A 25,131-nucleotide genomic window follows, 5' to 3' on the forward strand; every position below is an offset into this window, starting at 1 on the left:
TAAATTGGAAGTAAATACATTAAAAATATTAAAAATAATAAAAAATAATAATTATTTAGTTATTTATTTTAGGTGAATTATCCAAATTCCATCCTAATTGGGCCCTATAAAAGGTAGATGTCGGACTGGGCCAAGCCCATAAGACCCATGGAATGTGTCTCTTTTCCGGATATTCAACCATTTTTCTCACCCAAGTTTTGAGAGATTTTATTTATTGAATAATATTTTAAAAATAGATTTAAATTAATTTAATTTGCGCTTTTTATTTATTAAGTTTGCTTTAAATTATTTATTATTTTCAAAAGTGTTTATAGAAATTGAATTTTATTTAATTTTTTTCAAACAAAATATTAAATAATTTAAACTTCTAACCTATTAGTTAACGATACCCTTAATTATTTATTAACTTTAGCCTTCTTTTATTATTTTTTCTATTAAATTTATTCGAATAGTTTTAATTTTTACTTTATATCTCTTTTTTTTTCATTTTTTTTTCTAATCAAAATTTTATTACAATAATTCATTCACTAAATTTTTTTTCGACGTACCTTAATTTTTTAAAAATATATAAACCAAAATGAACTAAAATCGAAACCGTGCTCGGTGGGACCCACGACCATCGAATTTAGTGATTTAATTATTAAATTTAGCAAAAAAAAAAAAAAGTTTTTTAAATCTATTTGCAAGAAAATGGATATGAAAAGAAATGGTAGTGGATATCTCTCTCCCAAAAAGTTTATTATTTGATTTATTTATTTATTTATTTATTTATTTGTGAGTTCCTACTAAGCTACCACCAAAAAAGAATATTCATATTAAAAAAATAAAATAAAAACTTAGCTTTATTCTATTTTAGTTATAAAAAAAATAATACTTTAATTAAAATGTTCGATCTAACTAAACTTTTTGACATATTTAGTTATAAAAAACGAACAAAAAAAATATTAAAAATATAATCTTTAAATTGAGTATAGTTTACGTAATCATTTTTGTATTTAATAATTATATAATTATATAAAAAAAAATAAACAAAATCATGTCGTAGTAATTTATTTTTATTTTGTAATTATTTTATTACGGAGTTTGATAAATGACAAATTTGGACGAAAATGAAATGTAATATATAAAATCAATAAAGTCGTAGATTAATTTAGGGATTGTTCGTGTGAATAATTAAATATTATTTTATTTTTATTAGGAAGTTCAAAAAATTTTACACTCTCCCTGGTGAATTAAATATTTTAAAAAAATTATGCAAAAAATTTAAGTATTAAATTAAAAATTAAAAATATTTATTTAATTGATTAAAAAATTAATTCAACAATTTATTTACGCATTTTAAAATTATAAGACGGGTTGAACTGCAATTAAAAATTAAAAAAAAAAAAAACTTGATTAAGCCTAAATCAAAAGGATAATTATCATTATTTTTGTCGTTGGAGCATGTGACACTAAGGTTATACATGAGTCGGGTTGAACCAATCTATAATTTCAGGTTTGTTAGATTGGTAACCCGAACAACTCGAATAGAACTCATGACCCAACTTAGCCCTCTATTTTCACGTTGAGTTGGATTGCGCTTTTAATTATTTAAAAATTCTATTTATTCGAATAGTTCGGGTTGACGAGTCTAAGTTGTTCGAATCAAGTTATATAAACACTACCTAAACTACATAATGCTTTTGGAGCAACACGTGGCAAAAGATTACTGGTTAGTGCTTTATTTGAGTTGTCTCTATGGTTTCATACCTATCATATCCAAGATGTGACATTATTATTATTATTATTATTATTATTATTATTATTATTATTATTATTATTATTATTATTATTTCCTCCTCTAATTTTGAATTAAAATTATAAAATTAAAGAGTTTTGTGTTGGAGGGACTCTTCATTAAAATTATCTATATTTAAATACATGACAATATAAAAATAAAATAAAATAAAATTTCAAGTCAAATTGTCTCTTCAATGCAACTTTATGACTAGTCATGTGTACGAAACATTACCGTCCAAATCCGAGTGCGAAAACTGTACTCTTACCTCTATTTTTCGTCTTTTTTATACTCCGTTAAGTAGAAATTTGAATAGTAGAAAAAAATTTGTAACATTTTTCTGGCTTACACGAACAATAGAATTGTAGAAAAGGATACTCGTACTTTCTTGTCTCGAGGTCCACTAGCATTAAAAAAGAATATTTATAAAGATAAAGCCCGTGTGAACAAAGAATGTACGATACATTCATAGTACTAAAAAAATTCCCTTTGACATTTTTTGAAACATATAATCAACTTTGAGTTGGGAACATTATGTCAATCACATGTTATTACACTAATAACTTTAAAATTTTCATAAAAATAATCATAATTATTATTAAAAATTAAATAATTAATTACGAAACTCTAGAATATAAATCTCAACATTCTCTCACTTCACTAGTGAGATATGTGTCTGAGAACGTACTCTATACCCAACATGTTTGTTTTTTTCTGTTCTAAAGAAGATGAGACATGTCCCGTAATGTAATATTTAAAAAATATATATATATATATATATATATAATTGTAACAAGGGAAAATGGAAAATAAAAATAAAAAAAAGGAAAATTAAAGGTGGTATCGTAGGTTGATGTTGAGAGAAGGGTGGGACCCACGCGAGAAGCACACGGAAGCACTCAGAAAGTGTGGGACCCACATAAGAAAGAATACCATTCCGCTTTCTCATTACTGTCGGCGAATATAGTTTCGACACGTGTTAGGCTGACAGCAACCACACGTGCCGCCCTGGGCCCACCTCCCTCCCACTTGCCACTTGGGATGTTGGTAGTCAAAAACCTTCCATAATTAGAAATTTGTTTTCACCTTTTTAAAAATTTCAATTTCTTTTTTTTTTTAGCTTTATTTTTTAATTTTAAATTTAGTCAAATTTTTTTTTTTTTTTTTTTTTAAATTGATTGGGTTGGTGACCCGCTCAACCGTCTTTTCGAGCTGAGTTGTTCTACTCATCTTAAAACGCTTGAATATCAAACAGTTCACAAGTTACAACGCATTCTAACATTTATTACAAATATTAAATATTCTTAATAATCTTAAAATCATAATAAGTTGGGTTGTATTGTAACCCTATTTTTAGGGGTGGTCGGGTTGATCCGACAAAAAATAGTCAACCAGACAAAACAGATCCCAATTTTCAATTTTTCAAAAAATTCAACCCAACACAACACAACATCTCTACCAAAACTTTTCAACCTAATACATCAACTTTATAAAATTACAGAGTCTTTAAATTCTGAATTTTAAAAATTGAGAAAATTTTCTCGTAATTCAAAATTTTCATTTTTCAATATAATTTTTATTAAAAAATTTAATAAATTAATATATATTTCATAAAGTTAATATTATAATTAGTCTCAAAATTAACTATTTTTTAATACGACCATAAAATAAAATAAATATAAATATATTTATATTAAACGAAACGGGTGACGAAAAATATAATCTCATTCCTAACCCCATTTATCTCTAACGAAGAAAAAAACATTCCACACTCTCGTTCTCGAACAAAGTCACATATTAGGTTAGATAGTTAAAATAAAATTTTAAAAGTCAACTAAATATTAAAAAATAAAAAATAAAATAATAAATAGAGAAAAGAAATAATACAATATATTTTATTTTCATTTAATTTTACATATAAACATCATTTTCCATTATATCTTCATCAAGACATCTAATAAGCATAAGAAAGAGAAAAATCCCACCCAATATTTACAACTTCACCCCAAAACTTAGTATAATTCCCTATAACCCCAACCTATTTCATATAATTACTTAAACCTACCAAACTTATTTTTCCTTTTAGTCCTCTAAATTTCACATATTTTCACATTTGCCTTATTTTTTTCCTTCTTCTTCCCCATATCTATGCTTCTTCTATATACAAAGCTCTAAAAGTAAAGCTCTAAAAGTAAGCCTCCAACACCGGCCTCTTTCACAAAGCTTCAGGCATCGGAGAGGAGCATCGTGGCAATTACATTACATTTCAGGGGTCTTAAGAGTAATTAAGAGAAAGTAATAATACTAATATTCTAAAACTAGCCCTCCCATCGGAGCTCGATGTGGGATTCCCTTCCTCCGTTTTGCCGTCCTATAGTTAATTGATGTCGGAGGCGGCGTCGAAGGACTAAAACTCTGAAATTTGTTGCTGTTGTGGCTGTTGTTGCTCTTGCTCCGCCTGTGATTGCTACTACTGTACGAGTCCTCCGAGTCCGATACCGCCATTGTGGCGGCGACACCCGCCATACCCACTACTCCCGCCACCCTCTTCTTCTGGAAACTCCTCGATGTCCCGACTATCTGCAAAATCAAAATCAGGTTACAGAGGATTGACAAATGGGAAGCCTCTTTCTGACTTGTTTGGTTTCCGAGAAAATTAAGAGTCCAGTCAAACAAACACATTGATGACACGAATTTCCATTTGGATTTTCCTTCATTTTCCCACCAATTTTCTCAGCATCCAAACAAGAAAGAAACGCCTTCATTGGGGGCTATTTCAAATGGGTTTTTTCTAAATTTTCCCACTGATGTTCCCACTGATTTTCCAGGAAACCAGACAGAACAATACCTTGCAGCCAAGGGAACAGAATCGAAAGGAATCAAGGAGGCTGCGTTCACAGACTTCACAAGTGTTCGTGACGCCTTTGCCAGGACGCGGCTGAGGCCTTTCGTTCAAGAACACGACTCTAGCGCTGTTGATAATGTAAGTTTGGACACCAGAAATGTCCAAAACCTTTTGAATCTCAGAAACTCTGATCACATCATGGTAAGAAGACCTTCGAATCTGTAAGAAACAAAGAATTTGATTAGAAAAACGGGGAAATTAGGGTTTGGATTTAGGTGAAAAAATGGGGGGAGAGTTCAAGACCTGAATGGCACGATGATCTTTGTGAAAGTTGAGGCAAAGAGAACAGAGAGCGCCGTTCATACAGTCTAAACAGTACATATTGCATTCGCTTTTGTGGGAATCGATGTGGTGTTTGCATTGAACGAAGAAGGTTTCTCTTAGTAGAGGTTTTAGCCATGGCGGCCATCGGTTGTCTTCATCATCAGGACCTCCAGCACCCTGTTGAAACAGAGATCATCAAGAACAATGTCAAGAGCAGAGGAAAACAATCGAAAACTAAGCAATACCCAAATGAAAAAACAGGAAAATAAGCAAAACCCAGATGAGAAAACAGAAGAAAATCAATACCCAGATGCTAAAATCGAGGTTAAAGCCATACCCATATGAGAAAAACTAAGAAACAGTGAAGGAAAAACAGAATGCGGGAAAGTCAAATCAGAAAAATCGAAGCCCGGATGAGAAAATCCAAAAATAAGCAAAACCCAGATGAGAAAATCCAAAAATAAGCAAAACCCAGATGAGAAAATACAAAAATAAACAAAACCCAGATGAGAAAATATCAGAAAATCAATACCCAGAAGGGAGAATCGAACTAAAACACAAACCCAGATGACAAGAACAGAGGAACAGTGAAGGAAGAACAGAATGCGGGAAGTCAAATCAGAAAAATCGAAGCCCGAAATCGAAAAACAAGCAATACCCAAATGAAAAAGTGTTAAACTAAGCAAAACCCAGATGAGAAAACAGAAGAAAATCAATACCCAGAAGGGAGAATCGAACTAAAGCGCAAACCCAGATGACAAGAACAGAGGAACAGTGAATGAAGAACAGAATGCGGGAAAGTGAAGCCAGAAAATTCGAAATCCATATGAGAAAATCGAAACTAAGCAATACCCAAATGAAAAAATCGAAAACAAAGCAAAACCCAGAAGATCAAACAGGCAAAAATCAACAACCCGATGAAGAAAAGCGAGGGAAAACGAATGCGGGAAATTGAAATAGTAGAAAAAAAAACTGCCTAAAAAGCGTCATACCATGATTCTTCTGCTCTTGGGCTTGATTTCACGGACAGTATTATCGTGGTTTTCGATCGCCAGCTTGAAATTTGTCAAAAAAAAAAACGAAAACAGAGTGAGAGAGAGTTTTTGGCCGGTTCTAGAGAGAGAAAAAGAGGAGAGAGAGAGAGAGAGATGAATCTTTCAGAAGAGTGGAGGCGGTGAGGGGGAGAATGGGTTCTTCTTGTAGAGTGGTAGATGGCGTTAGAGAGAGAAAGGGGTCGTTCTTATCCTCACAATGTCGACTTCCGAACCAAACTCCACACCAAACTCCGAACCCGAACCTGAGAGTAGATGCGACGGGTTCAAGGAACCTCACCACCTTCGCTTTCGTTTTCAAGGCCTTCGGTCGCCCCCTTTGATTTGGGTTTAATCGTAATTTCACTTTTATTAAAAAAATATTTTATTTTATTTTATTTAAATACATAATATTTTAATGATTTATAAATTTATTAAATTTATTTTTTATGAGAAAATGTTATTAATATATTTTAAAAAATTAAACCATTAACTTTAAATATACATATTTAAAATAAAAATAAAAACTTTAATTGAGCTACCTAATTGAATCAAGTAATTAACATATGTTGAAGGCTAAGACTTGGTCAAATTTATATAAATTTGGTACAAATATCATATCATATTTGGATTTAATTTATTTTAGAAAATTCCTAAACCAATAAAAAAAAACAATCCTTAGAAGACAGGTTTTAAAATCATGAGTATAACGATAATATGTAATGGACTAAAGTAGACAATATCTGCTAGCGGTGAGCTTAGCGTGTTACAAATGGTGTAGAAACCTCGAGCGGTGTGTCAGCGAGAAACATTCCTTATAAGGGTATGGAAACCTCTCCTTAGTAGACACGTTTTAAAATCATGAGGCTGACGATAATATGTAATGGACTAAAGTAGACAATATCTGCTAGCGGTGAGCTTAGGGTGTTACAGATGGTGTAGAAACCTCGGGCGGTGTGTCAGCGAGAAACATTCCTTATAAGGGTATGGAAACCTCTCCTTAGTAGACACGTTTTAAAATCATGAGGCTAATGACAATATGTAATGGACTAAAGTGGACAATATCTGCTAGCGGTGAGCTTAGGGTGTTACAAATGGTGTAGAAACCTCGAGCGGTGTGTAAGCGAGAAACATTCCTTATAAGGGTATGGAAACCTCTCCTTAGTAGACACGTTTTAAAATCATGAGGCGTATGACAATATGTAATGGACTAAAGTGGACAATATTTGGTAGCAGTGAGCTTGGGGTGTTACAAATGGTGTAGAAACCTCGGGTGGTGTGCGAATGAGAAGCATTCCTTATAAGGGTATGGAAACCTCTCCTTAGTAGACACGTTTTAAAATCATGAGGCGTATGACAATATGTAATGGACTAAAGTGGACAATATTTGGTAGCAGTGAGCTTGGGGTGTTACAAATGGTGTAGAAACCTCGGGTGGTGTGCGAATGAGAAGCATTCCTTATAAGGGTATGGAAACCTCTCCTTAGTAGACACGTTTTAAAATCATGAGGCGTATGACAATATGTAATGGACTAAAGTGGACAATATTTGGTAGCAGTGAGCTTGGGGTGTTACAAATGGTGTAGAAACCTCGGGTGGTGTGCGAATGAGAAGCATTCCTTATAAGGGTATGGAAACCTCTCCTTAGTAGACACGTTTTAAAATCATGAGGCGTATGACAATATGTAATGGACTAAAGTGGACAATATTTGGTAGCAGTGAGCTTGGGGTGTTACAAATGGTGTAGAAACCTCGGGCGGTGTGCGAATGAGAAGCATTCCTTATAAGGGCGAGGATGAGTGTGAAAACCTATCCCTAGTAGACACGTTTTAAAACCATGAGGCTGACACCGATATGTTACGTAATAAACTAAAGTGGACAATATCTACTATCGGTGGACTTATGCTCTCGGACTTAGAATATACCTAAATATTCACCTTGGAGAATATATTTTACTATTTACGTGAGATCTCACATCGATTTAAGAGAAAAACGAAACATTTCTTATAAGGGTGTGGAAATCTCTCATAATAGACATATTTTAAAACTATGGGGCTGACGACGATATGTAACAGACTGATGTAACCCTAATTATCTCGTGATGCATCATCAAGAGTCATAAAAGAACGAGTCCAATCAGCTGAAATCGACTAGATCTATTTAAAATAAGAATTAAATGAAAAAAAAAAACCCAAAATATAAATGGCCATTAATGTGTAATTAAAATAAGGTAATGTTTATAAATCATAGTTTAATGATAAAATGTTAGTGTTAGAGCATAGTTTAATTTTGTGGTGGATGAATTAATATTTTGAAGATTATTATTATTTAGTGCTCACCCCTCAACTTATAACAAATTACAAAAATTACTATTTTTATTCCACTTTTTATTATTATTTAAATATAAAAATTCCACTATCCTCACATTATTGGAAGAGGGATCTAATTCTCTCATCACCATGAGATTAAATTAATTAATATTATATTTATTTTATTAAAAAAATTCACTTTTTTTTTTCTAAACTAAGATTTTATATTTTATGAAATATATAAAATCAAATATTTTTAGTATTTTATTTATTCTATTTGTGGCCCAAAAGTTTCCAAATTTAATTGAATTTATCATATTTTTTATAAAATTATTTTAGAGAGTTTATTTGAGTTAAAATATAATGATATTAATTTTAATTTGTAACCAGTTGTTTATTTAAATTAAAGATGAATTAATTAATTCAAAGTAATATTAGTAATTTTTTTTATTATCAAGTTGTAATTTTAATATTTAAATTTTTAGAAATTATGTTTGTCAATAAAATATATTAGTTTAATTTCTTTAATTAAAATTATATTGAAAAATAAAAATTTTAAAATAACTATAATAAATGAAAAAAAAATTATATGCGGAGAATCCAATTCTCGCAAATTACTTGTGAGGAATCTCCGCTCCGATCTGTGATGTCCCACATTGGTTGGGGAGGAGAACAAATCACCCTTTGTAAGGGTGTGAAAATCTTCTCTTAGCAGACGTGTTTTAAAGCCTTGAGGGGAAGCTTGAAAGGGAAAGCCCAAAGAAGACAATATCTGCTAGCGGTGGATCTGGGTTGTTATAGGTGGTATCAGAGCCAGACACCGGACGATGTGCCAGCCTTCTCGCTGTTCCCCGAAGGGGGATAGACACGAGGCAGTGTGCCAGTAAGGACACAGGCCCCAAAGAGGGTGGATTTGGGGGTAGTCCTACATTGATTGGAGAAAGGAACGAGTGCTAGCGAGAACGCTGGGTCCCGAAGGGGGGTGGATTGTGATGTCCACATTGGTTGGGGAGGAGAACAAATCACCCTTTATAAGGGTGTGGAAACCTTCCCTTAACCGACGCATTTTAAAGCCGCCCTGAGGGGAAGCTCAAAAGGGAAAGCCCAAAGAGGACAATATCTGCTACCGGTGGATTTGGCTCATTACAGGGTGTGGGGTCCATGAAACTCGGCGATCGCCGGAAAACTTGTAAGTTTTTCGGCGACTAAGTTTTTTTTTTTTTTTTCTCGGTCGTTACACGATCTCTGCAAAAATAAGTGAAAAACTTCACGGAGATGAGAAATGAAATAGGTAGACATGTCTATGTGTAATACTAACGACATATATGATATCATTTTTGTTAACATGAGCTTTTTTTCTAGATGAAATAAAAAATAAGTTAATTCGGAGTTTCCGCTATAAAAAGATCCGTTCATTTAATAATAGTCATACCAAGCTTCGGTATCCCGCTCCCATTAAAGAAAAAAGTACGTAGCTCAATAATTGCGGAATTGGTGATGAAGCTAGAGATTGAATCACGGATCTTCAAAATGACAATGGTTACGAAACCCTAAAACGATATCGGGCGAGATTTTACACGGAATTCAATAATTTAGCCATTATTATATTAAATAGGAGGGAATAATTAGATTATATTAAAATAAGGGAAAACTCCCAAATTAATTAATTAATTTATTGGAATTTATCTCCTGAATTTGCGACTCAAGGAATCTGTATTTTCATATTCCAATTCACTAGAAGACAAAACATAATGTTTTTTTTTTTTTTTTGCTTTATTTAAAAAAAAAAAAACATTATGGATAAGCTTGAGAATGCATTATCCATTGTAATTCATTATTGAAGATTTATGTTTTTTAATTTCTAAATTTAAATGAAATGAAAAGAAATATTTTCATTCAAACTATTAAAAAATGATATGTTTTTATTTATTTATTTTTATTATTGTAAGGCTATCGAAAAGCTCGCTGCTCGATATACTGACGTATGAGTACCTATTTTTAGTCACGGTATCTCAATTTCAGATATAATTATTTTTATTTAAAAAATAATTTCAAATAGTTGAAAGTATAAAATAATGGGCAACTTGTTCATTTAAAAATAAAGTAAAAAGAATGATTAATTTTTTTTTATTGAAATAAAAAATAAAAAATAAAAATGTCACATTCTATAAAGTCTTGAGGGGTGGGTTGACTATGCATAGAGATGAGACATTTTGGGTTAGTATTTCACCCATTTTTTTTTTTGGTTTTAGGTGGGGAAGGTAATATTTAAAATAATCTCTCAATTATTATATCTAATTTATTGTATTTTTTTATATATATTTTGATATAAAAGTCAATGTCTCTTTATTTTAATATTGACAATACGAGCATAGGTCAACTGAGACAAAATATTTGCTCTCGATCAAAAGGTATGAGTGTAACAGTCTAAGCCCACCGCTAGCATATATTGTTCTCTTTGAACTTTCCCTTCTGAACTTACAGTTTTAAAATGTGTTTATTAGGGAAATGTTTACACACCCTTATAAGAAATGTTTCGTTTCTCTCTTCAACCGACGTGAGATCTCACAATCCACCTCCCTTGGGAGCCTAGGCTTTGATACCATTTGTATCAACTAGGCCCACTGCTAGTAAATATTGTTATCTTTGGACTTTCTCTTACGTCTCATGCTGAACTAAACTTGTTTTTTTTTTAAGTAATGATTTTAAGTCGAGTCGTTACAATTAATATTAAAGTCTCGAGATAGTGGTGATATAGAGTGTTGTATAGCCCATTTCAAAAGACATCTCGTCACAATCGTTATCCACAAGAGTATGACTAGAGCTCATGTGATGGAGCTCGGCAACTATGTAGTTGGTTTGATTAGAGTCTTATATAGGCTTTTGAGCGTTCGCTGTAAATCTATTTTGGACATGTCGTATTTTGATTTGTGCACAGATTTTTATCGTTAGGGTAACAAATACTACCCACATAAATCATAATTAGTTTATTTTAAAAAGAATATTAAAAAAAAAGACTATTTAATGAAAAAAAAAAAAAGAAAAGAAAAAAACAATAAGGCAATAATTTAGATGTTGAAATTATGTATTGTATCTTACAACTTGCAAAGACATCAAAATATCTAAGAAATTCAGTTAAAAATTAATTAAATAATTAAATAATTAAATAAGGCATTATTTTCATAATTTAATTTTTTATTTTTTTAAAAATTAGTCCTTCCACTATTTTTGTAAAATATATTTAAATATACCCATATTTCAAAAATGAAAAATAAATTAAAAAAAAAGCTTAAATTTTGGAGGGTAAAATTGGAAATTTTTTAGTTTGACATTTAGTTAAGAATTCATACTCGATTTTAAGAAACGTGAAAACACACGAAAAATTGTGAGAATAGAAACAGGTTTTTAACAGATTTTTAAAATTTTGAAAACAAAAAATGGAATCTTGATACTGAACCATGAAAGTCTCACGTCTGCTAATTTAGGAAATGATTATAGGTACGAGGTCTTTTGCGGAAACACAAAGCAAAGCCATGAGAGCTTATGCTCAGAGTAGACAATATCATACCATTGTGGAGAGTCGTGTTCGTTTAACACTTGATTCGATTAGAACTTTCGTACTTTTTAGACTCGATCAGTCTCTAAATTAAGTGTAAGCAACTGTATTGATATGTATGGGTAATAATAGTCGGCCACGTTGTGCAAATTTGACTTAATAGTGTGATGAAGCGTGTAGAAGGGTTGAATAAGACCCGAAATAGTGAGTCAAAGGGGGTGAAATGGTTTGAATTGAAGGGCAAAGCTCATAGCACACCAGCCTTGACCATTATTAATTCCCTCGTTTCTTTCCTTCTTAGGGCTCCACCACTTTCACCATTTTCCTTCTTTTTTCTCCCATCCCTCACCTTTTCATTATTACCAAAATATGCCCAAGATACGAGCGTACCCGAGTGGATAAAATATATATTATTAATTTTTTCAAAATTGAAGATTCAGTTTTTTGTCCTACTTTATCTTGTTGTCAACTCGAGTATAGTTCAACTAGTTAAAACATCATAATATCATAAAGTCAAATGTTTAATCTTTCACTTCCATGTGTGGTGCTGAGTCAGCACTTGATGGTCCAACATTCTCTTGCATCCCTTGCAACATGGTTACGTTATGATCCGTTACGTATCATCGTCAGTCTCACGATTTCGACGATATGTAACGGGCTAAATCGGACAATATCTGTGTAATGACCCCCTCATACTAGGACTTTAAATATGAGCCTACCCTATGCATGTGTTACAATCTCTGTTTGCGATACCGCCGTCCTTCGTACATGTGCGCCTTGCCGTTATCTGAAAAATGATGTCAACATGGTTACGTTACGACCCGTTATGTATCATCGTCAGCCTCACGATTTTAACGATACGTTACGGGCCAAAGCGGCCTATGCATGTACCACAGTCTCTACTTGCAATGACGCTGTCCTCCGTAAATGTGCACCTTGCCTTTATCTGAAAAATGATGTCAACATGGTTACGTTATGACCCGTTACGTATCATCGTCAGCCTCACGTTTTTGACGATATATAACTGGCCAAAGCGGCCTATGCACGTGCCACAGTCTCTACTTGCGAGCCGCCGTCCTCTGTATATGTGCGCCTTGCCTTTATCAGAAAATGATGTAATTTTTTTTTCCAAATCGTTACAATTTGTTAGTGGTGAGCTTAGGCTGTTACATGTTACTTTCTTCTCGCTTCTAAGAGTGAAAAATATCGCCACAGACCTACATGAGTCATTCAAACATGTTTTGTGACATGGTTACGTTACTTACTCCTTGCTTCTAAGAGTGAAAATATCGCCACAAACTAATACAAGTTCTTCCAACATATTTTGTCCTCACTCACATGCATCATACGAAATTCAGAGGACACCCAACATAGAATTACTCCAAACAAAACACATTTAACTATAAAGTTCCTATAATTGAGCCACCAAAAGAACAGTGCACTTTGTTAGTATAGATAGTAACTTTCAAATTTGATATTCAAATTTGATATAGTTCGATGTTCCACCCTATTGATTAAACGAAGAACATTACGACACGTTTATCCAATTCAAATAATAATTATATTTCTTAGTTTCTTATGGGTTGTACTTCTAATTTATTTTTTCTTGTCACACTATAAGAAGTTAAAATTCAAGTTGATTTGAAGTTCCAACCAAATTGTACATTTTCAAAATAGAATAAACTTTATTTATTTATTTTCACCTTTTTCTAAGATTGCAATCCTTTACCTATCAAGTCCATCCACGTAGTTATTACAAATATTAATAAATTTATATCCTAAAAATAGTTAAGGTTTGTGATATCTCGACTCGTATAAATAAAGTAAGTGCACGAACCTCTTCGTAGGTAGAGGTGTACACGGGTTGGAGAAAATTTTTGAGCCATCTTAAAATTTCGAGTTGGTGACTCGAGCCAACCGAATAGCGTTCACAACTCAACCCAACCCTATGTGAATAACTAAAAATTCATAAAATTCAAATATAAGCATTCACAACTTACAAGGCGTTGCTAATATGAATTACAGACGTCAAATATTTTTACTTTTCACAGTAATTTTAATGTTGACTTGTACCTATATTTTCGAGTTGGTGTAGCAAAAAAAAAAAAAAAAAAGTCAACTCGTGAACCGATGGATTGAACGATGGATTAAAGAGAATTTTCTTAAGAAAAAAACAAAAAACATGTTTTTTTTTAATCCTATGAATTAAAAATAAACATGTCATGATGATGTGCTTCTTAATCATATAGTTGGACTTGGACTTTATTTGGGACATTATAATTAAAGGGTTTCTTTTCAGTTTTATATTTCTAAAGATCATATTCAAATATTAAAATTACAAAATAAAGGAGAAAAATGGCTTTTAAAACCTAACTCATTTATAAACAACAATATTATTAAAAAAAAATAATCCGTCCCATTCGGATTACCCAACTCAAATTGGGTTAGATTTTATTTCGGTTTAAGTTTGGTTGAACGTTTAAAAAATCGAAAAATTCGATTTAGTTTACAGACTGATATTTTTTTGTCAAACCAACCCGACTAACTTGAAAAATAGGGTTACAATCCAGTTCAACCCTACTTTACTCTTAAAAAAATATTAAGAATATTTAACGTTTTGTAACCGATGTTAGTAATGCGTTTTGATATTTGAACTTTATGAAATTTTAGCAACTCAACAACCCAATCGAACCTAACCCGAAAATGGAAGATTGGGTTGTAAACACTATTCAGATTGCTCGGGTCACTGACCTAACCAATGCAAAATTTCGAGTTGGTCCAAAAAAAATTTCAACCCAACCCAACTCAACTCAATTCAACCCGTGTAAACTCCTAACTATGAAATAGAGATCTTCATTTGAAGCTGATACGGGACGGGATTATGTTTGTAACCCTAATCGATAGTTCGTGTGTAAACGAGAATAGGAGAGAGAGACAAAAAGGATTAGAGCGGCTCTTAGAGAGTGTAAGAGGACAAAACAAGTTGGCCCAACTCCCAACCTTTTGTGTCTTTATTATTAAGTTTTCTAATCTCTTTCATTGTCAAAGGGTACTTATAAGCTTAACTTACACAACCCAAATTTCTTCTTTTGGCTCCAATGGGATTGTCACAATGTGGGGTTGGGAGATATTTCTATTTTTTTAAAAAAATAAAACTAACACCGTCCACGCGCTTACGACGAATGTTTCGTTCCATTTCCACGCTCTTATGAAGAATGTTTTCATTCCCCGATCCATCCCTTGGGGGCCTAGCGTCCTCGTTGGTACACCCCCACTCCAATCAATGTGGGATCTCATAATCCACCCCTTGGAGGCACAACGTCTTCGTTGACACACCGCGTGATTGTTCCCCTTCCAACTAATGTGGGATCTCACAATCCACCCCTTGAGGGCCTAGCGTCCTCGTTGGTACACCCCTACTCCAACCAATATGGGATCTCACAATTCACCCTTTGGGGCACAACGTCCTCGCTGGCACACCGCCCTGTCGTTCCTCTCTCTAACTAACGTGGGATCTCACAATCCACCATTTAGGAGCTAGCATCCTCACTGGCACATCACTTTGTGTCGGGCTCTAATACCATTTGTAACAGTCAACCTCTAGTAGATATTGTTCGCTTTGACCTGTTACGTATCGTCGTCAATCTCACTATTTTACAACGCATCTACGAAGGAGAGATTTCTATACTTTTATAAATAATGCTTTATTTTTTCCTTCAACAGATTGTGATCTCACAATTTATTAGATAAAAATTTTCAATTTTACACCAGGGGAAACATAGGTAGAAATTTAAAATTTTAAAATATAGTAAATAAAATCAACTATATATTAGATAGGAAAGAGATTTTGATGAGGAAAAATTGTGGGCTTTGGGGCCCAATTAAGTTTTGGGCTCAATGATGTATGAAGTTAATGGGCTCTCATTTGTATGTTTTGGGCCTCCATTGGACACATTTTCTTGGTCCATAGTTTATAAAAAAAAGGGTTAACCACCCCTTTTTCAAATAGAAGTCACCCCAACTTGTTCGAGTCGGGCATAGATGCGGAAGCAGTTCCAGTCCTAGCTACTGACGTAGCGATTGTAGCCTAATTCGGCATAGATATTCATATTCAATTCGATGTTTCTAAGGCTCACCCTATCAGATCCTTCCTAGGTTCAGCTCGACTAGAATTCAGTTTCACCTATGATATTCAATTCATTCAGAAAATCGAGCTCTATCCAGGGAGTTAATATAACTTAACTATTCTAAACTCCGCTCTAAACAATGCCAAGTATTATCAATTATTCAAAACAGTAGCTATACTGACGTTTTCTTACCTTAATTACATCGGAAATAGTTTTGGGAGGGTCCAAAATAGTTGAAATTGGCCAACCGAGCCAAACCAATGTTGTATATAATGTCATGTATGCATTTCTTTTTTCACACGTCAATGGTCTTATCAATTTCATTCATCATTTAAAAAAAACCTCTCGAAAGGTAAGTTTTGGAACCATTTTAAAGTTTAGGGACATAATTGAATCACACCAAACCGTTTATAAGCATATGATATAATTGAATCTGATCTAAGTTTTCAGGTTGCAAAAGGTTTCAACCCGAACCATCCTAACCGACAATGAACTCGACTTAATGCAATTCATTATAATAAAATATACGAACCAACTCAATTCATAACAAAATTAGATGCCAATCAGATTGTTTTCGAGTATTAGGAGTGTACATGAGTCAGGAGGTCGGGTTGGTTGAAGGAATTTTTTGGACCAACCCAAAAGTTAGGGTTGGTTGGATTGGTAACCCAACCCAACATTATATTTTTAGATCGGGTTGTCTGGTTGTTAATTTTTTTTTTTAAAAAAATATTTATCCACAATTCATAATTATTCGATACAATCTTATATAAACCAACTCAAAAATAGAAATTTTAAATGAAAACAATATATTTTAAAATTATTGAAATATATATAATTTATTAGGGTTAAGAAAAGTTAACCTAGCCGAACTCAAAATGCTAATCCAACCCAACCCAAACTTCAATAGTTCAAATTAGGTAGGTTTGAATTGTCGGATTGTTGAGTCGAATGTATACTCGTATCTGGTGTAAGACGACTATAAAAGAGTTCGAATTGTCAGATTGACGAGTCGAATGTATAACCGTATCTGGTGTAAGACGATTATAAAAGAGTTCGAATTGTCGGATTGTCGAGTCGAATGTATACCCGTATCTGGTGTAAGACGACTATAAAAGAGTTCAAATTGTCGAATTGTCGAGTCAAATGCATACCCGTATCTGGTGTAAAACGACTATAAAAGAGTTTGAATTGTTGGATTGTCGAGTCAAATGCTTACCCGTATCTGGTGTAAGACGACTATAAAAGAGTTTGAATTGTCGGATTATCGAGTCAAATGTATACCGGTATCTGGTGTAAGACGACTATAAAAGAGTTCGAATTGTCGAATTGTCGAGTCAAATGCTTACCCGTATCTGGTGTAAGACGTCTATAAAAGAGTTCGAATTGTCGAATTGTCGAGTCGAATGTATACCCATATCTGGTATAAGACGACTATAAAAGAGTTCGAATTGTCGGATTATCGAGTCAAATGTATACCCATATCTGGTATAAAACGACTATAAAAGAGTTCAAATTATCGGACTATCAAGTTGAACGTATACTCGTATCCGGTGTTTATATGATGAGTGAAATAGTGTTGGAGATGCTTTGTTTTTTTGTGTTTGTAAATTTAGTTTGAAAATTTTTCAATCCCAACAAACAAATTTCCCTTTACTTCTTTTATCTTCTTCTCTTGGATTTGTTTTTTTCTCTATTGTCTTTTTACATTAGTGTGTTGGTTCAAGGAATCGTACGGATAGGATGAAAACGAAATGATTTTACGTCGAGAGAATTTCAATCAAAATCAATCATTTAGCGTTCGTTTGGTTACCATTTTATTTTTTTTCTTATTATTTTTATGTTCTTGAAAACGGTACGGTCAAGATTGTAAGTTCGTTTTCTCTCATGGCTTCATTCATTTTCATCTTCGATTTGGATTACGAGGATTCGAGACTGGTTTTGTTCTTTCTCTACTCACAAACAGCTGCCAACGCCTCGCCTTCATGCATTACCATTTTAGGTTCATGCCGTCATGGACTCCACCACTGTGTTCCTTGCATGCAATCGAAACTTGAAGAAGGAAAGATTGTACCAAACGTCTGGTTGAAGAAGCAGTTTTAATTAAACCGTTCAACATTCGATTCAGTGAGCGATTTGAGTAATGTTACTTTAGAACGTTAATGAGCATATTCTTGTGCCTAGGTATAAACCGTTTTTGTCTATATATTGACAGTAATTTTTATTTTATTTTATTTATAACTGTAAAAAATTTTATAGGTATTTTTCAGTAAAAATATTTTTAAACTTTTTTTTAAAGAAAAATTAAAGGCTGTTTATTGACGGATACCGTTTTTAAATTAATTAATGATGACTTAGTACAATATGACAAAAAGTAGCTCGATAAGAAATGCACAAATGAAAAAATCAGTGACGTTTCATTGGACTTTATAATTGGTCTCCTCGTACTGCTTATCGTTTAATCAAATTCCGACATGACATTAAACCTATATGTTTTAAAACATTGTCGGGAGTAACAAAAAGTCCACAAATCACACCTAATTGACATTGATGGTTAAAATCTTCGTGTTCTTTAGGACTACGTAGTAAAAAAACAAAGAGTGGTTTAACTAATAACATGGTAGAAATGATGACGGTTAAAAAGTTACATAATTCTTCCCGAACACGTCAATCCGTGGGTGTACCTTAAAATTTACAAAATTTTACGTAAAACCAATCTTTCTAAGACAAAATAGGTACAAGAAAAGTACGATAGACTAAGAAAACTCGTTAAAATTAGAATTGTATATTTATCGAGGGAAGGACTAAAATAGACAAAAACTAGGTCTAATAAGTTGGGCTTAGACAACAATCCTAACATTCAATGTGATACCCGAGTAACGAATAAAAGAAGGGTATATAGGGTACATAGGTCCACCGCTAGCAGATATTATTCTCGTTGAGCTTTTCTTCTCGGGCTTCGTGTCATGCATTTATTTTTGAAAAATCGAAATGATTTTAAATGTGAAAATAATGTTTTTAAGAAAGTTTAAAACTAAATTAATAATTTAATTTCTAAAAAAATGGTAATTAATATAACGAGCTAAAAAAACCAAAACGGCGACGTTCTGATTCCAATGGTATTTTAAGGAAAGAAGGTCGAACGGTCAACCCGAGATCTGAACCAGGGTTAGATTAAAACTAACCATGGTTAAACTGGCCCCACTAACAGGTTGAACCTTTATAAAGCTTGAGGCAGTGATAGCCATAGCCATTTGTTTAGAGAAACTCAAAAACCAGAGAGCGCAAAAGCGACTACACAAATTCATCAACGGAGAACAGAAAAAATGGCGTTCTACGGCGATGAAGACGACGTATGGAAATGTCCAAAACATCCTTCCAAACGGCGGAGGATCGGAATCTGTCCTCTCTGTCTCCGTGACCGCCTCGTCACTCTCTGCCCTGACTGCGCCAACGTCCGTCCCTGCAATTGTTGCGCCACTACCACAACTACTTCTTCTTCTTCTTCTTCTTCATCCTCTTTCTCTCGTTTCTCCTCCGCCGACCTCGCCTCTCTCGGATCCGTCGGCCGCCTCTCCAATCTCATCGACGGCGAGCCGGCTTTCCGCCGCTCTCGCTCTCTCGCTGCGATTCCATTTCTCCGATCGAGATCGCGGTTCGTCGCTGATTCTGGCGATGACTGCTCTTCATCCGGTAATAGCGCTAGAGCGTCGTCGTTTTGGTCGATTTTCAGGTCGAAGACTAAGAAGAGTCGCGATGGCGGAAGAATCGAGGCAGCGGTGGAATTCGATTTCAAACGGAGAGCGAAGGAAGTAGCGGAAGTTGAAGAGGCGATGAGACGAACGTTGATGATCCGGTCAAGATCGGTTGCGGTTTCCGATTCCAGCGGGAGATTCGTTCGGACGCCGGTGAAGGCAAAGGCATGGTACTTTCCAAGTCCGATCAAAGCTTTCCGGCAATCGAAGGTTCCCAAGGCCGTTCTCACGGAACGGTCTCCGTTACACAGAGGTTGAATTTAAATTACTTTGTCGCATTTTCAAATTCCGAAATGAAAATAGAAATCGGAATTAAAAAATATATTAAAATTATTATTACTATTTTGAATTATGATTTTCTGATTACGTCTAGAAATTGTGTGGAATGAAAAGAAATTATGAATGTAATTAGTGTAAATTGTTTAATTAATAGTGAGATTATCTGCAATTTTAGAGAGATAGGGGCAAGAAATAGTAAAATGAATAATATGAGGGGCCAGGAATAGCAATTTTGGAGATATAAGGAAAAAGAAAAAGTGACAATAATTGGAAGAAAATAGGGATCTCATCTCATTCAAATCAAATGGGACATTACAATATTTTTTATTTTGTGACATTTTGCCAAACTTTTTTTTTTTTTAATAAAAAAAATTGGGAGAGATTGTTTCTAAGTAAAGCATTTCTTTTTTCTTCATAATAATGCAACTTATTTATTTATATTTATTTATTGGCCCTACCGCTTTTTAAATTTGTGGTTGCAACATGAACGTTGAAGCTATCCCAGTTCAAGATCGATCACTTTCAATAGGGTTATATTCATATGGTTTGAGAACCAGACAAACTCAGTTTGAGAGTCAAACTAGAAATGAATTTTTGGTTAGTGGGTTGATATTTTCTGATCATATCAACCCGACCAACTTGAAAATAGAGCATTGTGTTGAATTGAGTTATGAACTCTATTCGGTTTTCTCGAGTCAGCAACCCGAAATTTTGGGTTATTTCAAAATGATTGTGTTTTTTTAGTTCAATGACAAGGTTACGGTTAGGAATCATGACTCTCCACAATGGTATGATATTATCCACTTTGAGCATAACCTCTCGTGGCTTTGCTTTGGGTTTCCCCAAAAGGCATCACAATTCTCCACAATGGGATGATCTCATGGCTTTGCTTTGGGTTTCCCCAAAAGGGCTGCTTTCAACGGAGATAGTATTCCTCACTTATAAACCGTCGTTTTATCCAAATAATCCTCAACAATCCTCCCCTCGAACAAAGTACACTATAAGCCTCCCCTTAATCGACACTCGACTCCTTTCTCTGGAATCTGCTGTCAAGGCTAAGATTAGGACATGACCCTGATACCATGTTAGGAATCACGACTCCAAAATGGTAATGATATTGTCCACTTTGAGCATAAGCTCTCATGACTCCTTCCAATGGAGATAGTATTCCTCACTTATAAATCCATCATCTTCCGCTAAATTAACCAATATGGGACTCACTCTCAATAACCCTCAACAAATACGTGTCTGAATAAGTATCGTTTTATCCCAACGAAATGCAACGAATGAACTTTAGGCTTGACCGATGATTAGTTGTATATTTTATATTTTTTTGACAAATTGGAAGAAACAAGTGAGGTTGATCTTTACGTCAATCATGATATATGTAAAGAAATGGTGTATGAGGTGGCGAAGGTTGAATAAAGATTCTCTCTCTTTTTAAATAATATTAATTAAGATTCTAATTTAACTTTAATTTAGAATATTCAAGAAATCAACTTTTTAACCACATAATTACATTGCTAATCATATTGTAACGCCGCAATTAATAATTAAAGTTAAGATTAATTAAACAAACTATAGTTGAATTTTAGTATTCATTTACTTGGAACCTTAGCACATGCAAATTATTTTCATTACCATATGAATTAATTAAAATAATTAGTAATTTTCTAATGCTCCAATTATGCTTTCGGTTAGATCTTAATTAATTATGTGTATATATATATATATATATTTCTTTTTCAAACAATTGTTTAATTTATCTTCTATTATATTTTTTTTAATATACAAAGGAAACACAATTTCTAATAAATAAAAAATTTAGTATTTTATACTTAAAAAAATATTTATTTATTTAAACGGGGTAGGGTAGTGATCGAATATAATATTGTCTTTGTTAGATGAATACGACTCTCCACAATGGTATGATATTGTCCACTTTGAGTGTAAGCTTTCACGATACCAATATATTGGCACACAACTATGTTTAGGGCATGACTCTGATACTATATGAACATGACTCTCCACAATGGTATGATATTATCCACTTTGAGCATAAGCTCTTATGGCTTTGCTTTGGGATTCCCAGAAAAACCTCGTACCAATGGAGAGAGTATTCTTTGTTTATAAACCCATGATCATTCCCTAAATTAGCGGATGTGGGAGTTTTATCATTTAACAGTCTTCAGCTCCATTCAACTAACCGGGAGAAATCTCTCCCAATTCTCTCTCATTCTTTATTTAAATGGAGATTTTCCGTTCTATTTGTATCGTTTATATGGAAAAAATAAAATAAAATAAAATCCTAAAATTTGAATTCTAATTTCTCATTTCTAAAAATAAAAATAAAATAAAAAACTCAAATATGTTAGAAGGTCAAACATAAATGGCAAGGAAAGTCAAAGTCAATCCGGCGGTCGGATTGGGTGTTTGGAATTTTTGGAGACTAAAATATATAATATAATAAAATTTTCTAAATTCCTCGTGATTGGTCAAATTAGGATTTAAAAATAATTAAAACAAAAATTGATAATATTTTCTTCATTTATTTTGAAAAATCAAAATAAAATATATTTTTAAATTATGGATCTATTATATATAAATTTAAATTTTAGATGGTAAGAATATTTAGTACTAAATTATAATTTACCATATATATCATATTTGATATTTTATTATAAGGCAAATTTCTAGATATTTGCATTTTTAGCATAGGTATCTTTCCATATATTATTGTTTCCTTTTATTACTATTTTCATATCGTTGTAATTTATTTGATTATAAATAGAGAACTTTTACACATCATAAGTGTGGTGGATTAAAAAAAACATTATCATGGTATCAGAACCATTTTGGTTTAGTAACCCCGATCCTTTCTTTTCAATGACTTTTGAAATCTTCTATTGTTCTTCTCCACCACCATTGCTGGCTTTGACGCCGTAGGGGCCAATCGCCCCATTGTTGGCTTTGATGCCGCAGGGGCAGTCGCCATGGCTACCACATGCAGAGCTTATTGATTACTCTTCGATTCCACCCTTTTGACCTCCAAATCATCATTTGCCATACTTTGTACGTACAACCTCACCTTTTCTAACACAATCGATTTTCCCTCAACCAATATAGTCTCTTTTATTTTCTTCCTAATCTTCCCTTCATCTTTCACATAAACTCTAACCTAAACCTATGAACATTCTGCAGAAATTTACCTTTGGAATCTAGGCGCTGCACTGGCCTCTTCGCCAACCAAGTCGTCGCCGCCCTTATAGTTAAAATTGGCTCCTTCGCCCACTATGGCAACTCTTCCAGCTTCAACATTGTCTTTGTCCCTTGTTCTAGGTTTCCCCTTCTACTTCTTGGGTTGGCATATTCTCACTAGAGCCAATGCAGTATCGTCGGTAAGCGACGATCCCTCTTCATGGGATAGACATATTTTTGCCGAACCCAAGGCAGCATCGCCGCTAAGCGGCGAACCCTCTGCAGTTTTTGATGGTCAAGAAAGTGTTTCTCTACATCTCCTCCGAATTAGGCTATTGACATCTTCACGGAAAGTGTTTCTCGACCTCTCTTTGAATTTTTCAGATCCAAGCTTCATGTTCGTTCAAATTCGATGCTCAACTTGTAGGTTATTAAGGATATTTAGTACTAAATTATAGTTTATATATATATATATATATATATATTATATTTGGTATTTTATTATAAGGAAAATATATAGATATTTGACTTCTTGCCATAGACATCTTTCCATTTATTGTTATTTATGTTTATTACTCTTTTCATATCCTTGTAATTTATTGGATTATAAATAAGATAACTTTCACACCATTTAGGTGTGGTGGATTAAACAAACATTAATCCACCACACCTAAATGGTGTGAAAGTTATTTTATTTATAATCGAATAAATTACAAGGATATGGAAAGAGTAATAAACGAAAATAACAATAAATGGAAAGATACCTAAGATAAGAAGGCAAATATCTGATATTTGCCTTATAATAAAATATCAAATATGATATATATGGTAAACTATAATTTATTACTAAATATCCTTAACACCCCACCGTAAGCTGAGCGTCAGATTTGAACGAGCGTGAAGCTTATATCTGAAAAATTCAAATAGAGAGTGAGAAACACTTTTCGTGAAGATGTCAATAACCTGGTTCGGAGGAGGCATAGAAAAACACTTTCTTGGCCATTGAAAACTGTAGAGGGATCGTCGCTTAGCAGCGATGCTGTCTTGGTTTCGGCGAGAATATGTCTTAACCCATGAAGAGGGATCGTCGCTTATCGATGATGCTGCCTTGGCTCTAGTGAGAATATGTCAACCCAAGAAGTAGAAGGGGAAACCTAGAGCAAGCGACAAAGACAATGTTGAAGCCGGAAGAGTCCTCACAGTGGGCGAAGGAGCCAATTTTGGCTAGAAGGGCGGCGGCGACTTGGTTGGCGAAGAGGCCAATGCAGCGCCCAGATTCCAAAGGTAAATCTCTGCCGAAGGTTGATAGGTTTAAGTTAGAGTTTATGTGAAGGATGAAGAGAAGATTGGAAAGAAAATGAAAGAGACTATGTTGGTTGAAGAAAAATCAATTGTGTTGGAAAAGGTGAGGTTGTTTGTACAAAGTATGCATCAAAGCCAGTAGGGGCGGTGGATTAAGCAAACATTCTCATGGTATCAGAGCCCTCTTGATTTAGCAATCGTGATCCCTTCTTTTCAAAACGCTAAATTTTTTATTTTTAATTTTTTATTCAATAAATTTGTAAATTTATAAATTCGGTTGAGTTAATTAATTTTTTTTGGATTTTTATTTATTTTTCTTAAATTAAATTAAAAAAACAAAAGAAAAAATTTGAAAGATTATTACATATTAAGACAATAATAAAGATGAGATTTTTAAAAGATTTGTACAGTTCATTTATTGATATGACCCAATTGCCTCTCTTTTCTTGTTCATAAATTCTTCAATAATTATTCCATTATTTATAATATTATTCTTTATGAAATTGAAAATAATTTTGAATCAACAGTTATAAGTTCACATGTTTCATATTTTAAATATGAATATATATATATATATATATATATATATATATATATATATATATATATATATATATATATATATTTT

General features: G+C 33.3%; 2 protein-coding genes across 2 annotated transcripts; one reads left to right on the forward strand and one right to left on the reverse strand.

Moving 5' to 3' along the window:
• Positions 1-3,905: 3,905 nt before the first annotated feature.
• Positions 3,906-6,177, reverse strand: LOC111431038. Its single transcript, XM_023067528.1, has 4 exons — positions 5,939-6,177; positions 4,926-5,123; positions 4,626-4,841; positions 3,906-4,357 (listed from the first exon to the last, which is right to left on the reverse strand). Exons 1-4 carry the CDS (start codon positions 5,939-5,941, stop codon positions 4,082-4,084), a joined length of 693 nt encoding a protein of 230 aa, XP_022923296.1. The 5' UTR covers positions 5,942-6,177; the 3' UTR covers positions 3,906-4,081.
• Positions 6,178-19,208: 13,031 nt separating this feature from the next.
• LOC111430968 lies at positions 19,209-20,181 on the forward strand. The gene has a single exon (XM_023067433.1). It carries the CDS (start codon positions 19,296-19,298, stop codon positions 19,980-19,982), a length of 687 nt encoding a protein of 228 aa, XP_022923201.1. The 5' UTR covers positions 19,209-19,295; the 3' UTR covers positions 19,983-20,181.
• Positions 20,182-25,131: the final 4,950 nt, after the last annotated feature.

Source organism: Cucurbita moschata, unplaced genomic scaffold, assembly GCF_002738365.1.
Source record: "Cucurbita moschata cultivar Rifu unplaced genomic scaffold, Cmos_1.0 Cmo_Scf00035, whole genome shotgun sequence".
Lineage (NCBI taxonomy): Eukaryota > Viridiplantae > Streptophyta > Magnoliopsida > Cucurbitales > Cucurbitaceae > Cucurbita > Cucurbita moschata.

Excerpts from the sequence above, each read along its gene's own strand:
- LOC111431038 (XM_023067528.1), bottom strand. Across the intron at positions 4,842-4,925 it reads AAGATCATCGTGCCATTCAG|ATTCGAAGGTCTTCTTACCA; the intron begins GTCTTGAACTCT and ends TGTTTCTTACAG. Across the intron at positions 4,358-4,625 it reads TCTGTTCCCTTGGCTGCAAG|ATAGTCGGGACATCGAGGAG; the intron begins GTATTGTTCTGT and ends TTGATTTTGCAG.
- LOC111430968 (XM_023067433.1), top strand. The coding sequence starts at position 19,296 with ATGGCGTTCTACGGCGATGAAGACGACGTATGGAAATGTCCAAAACAT.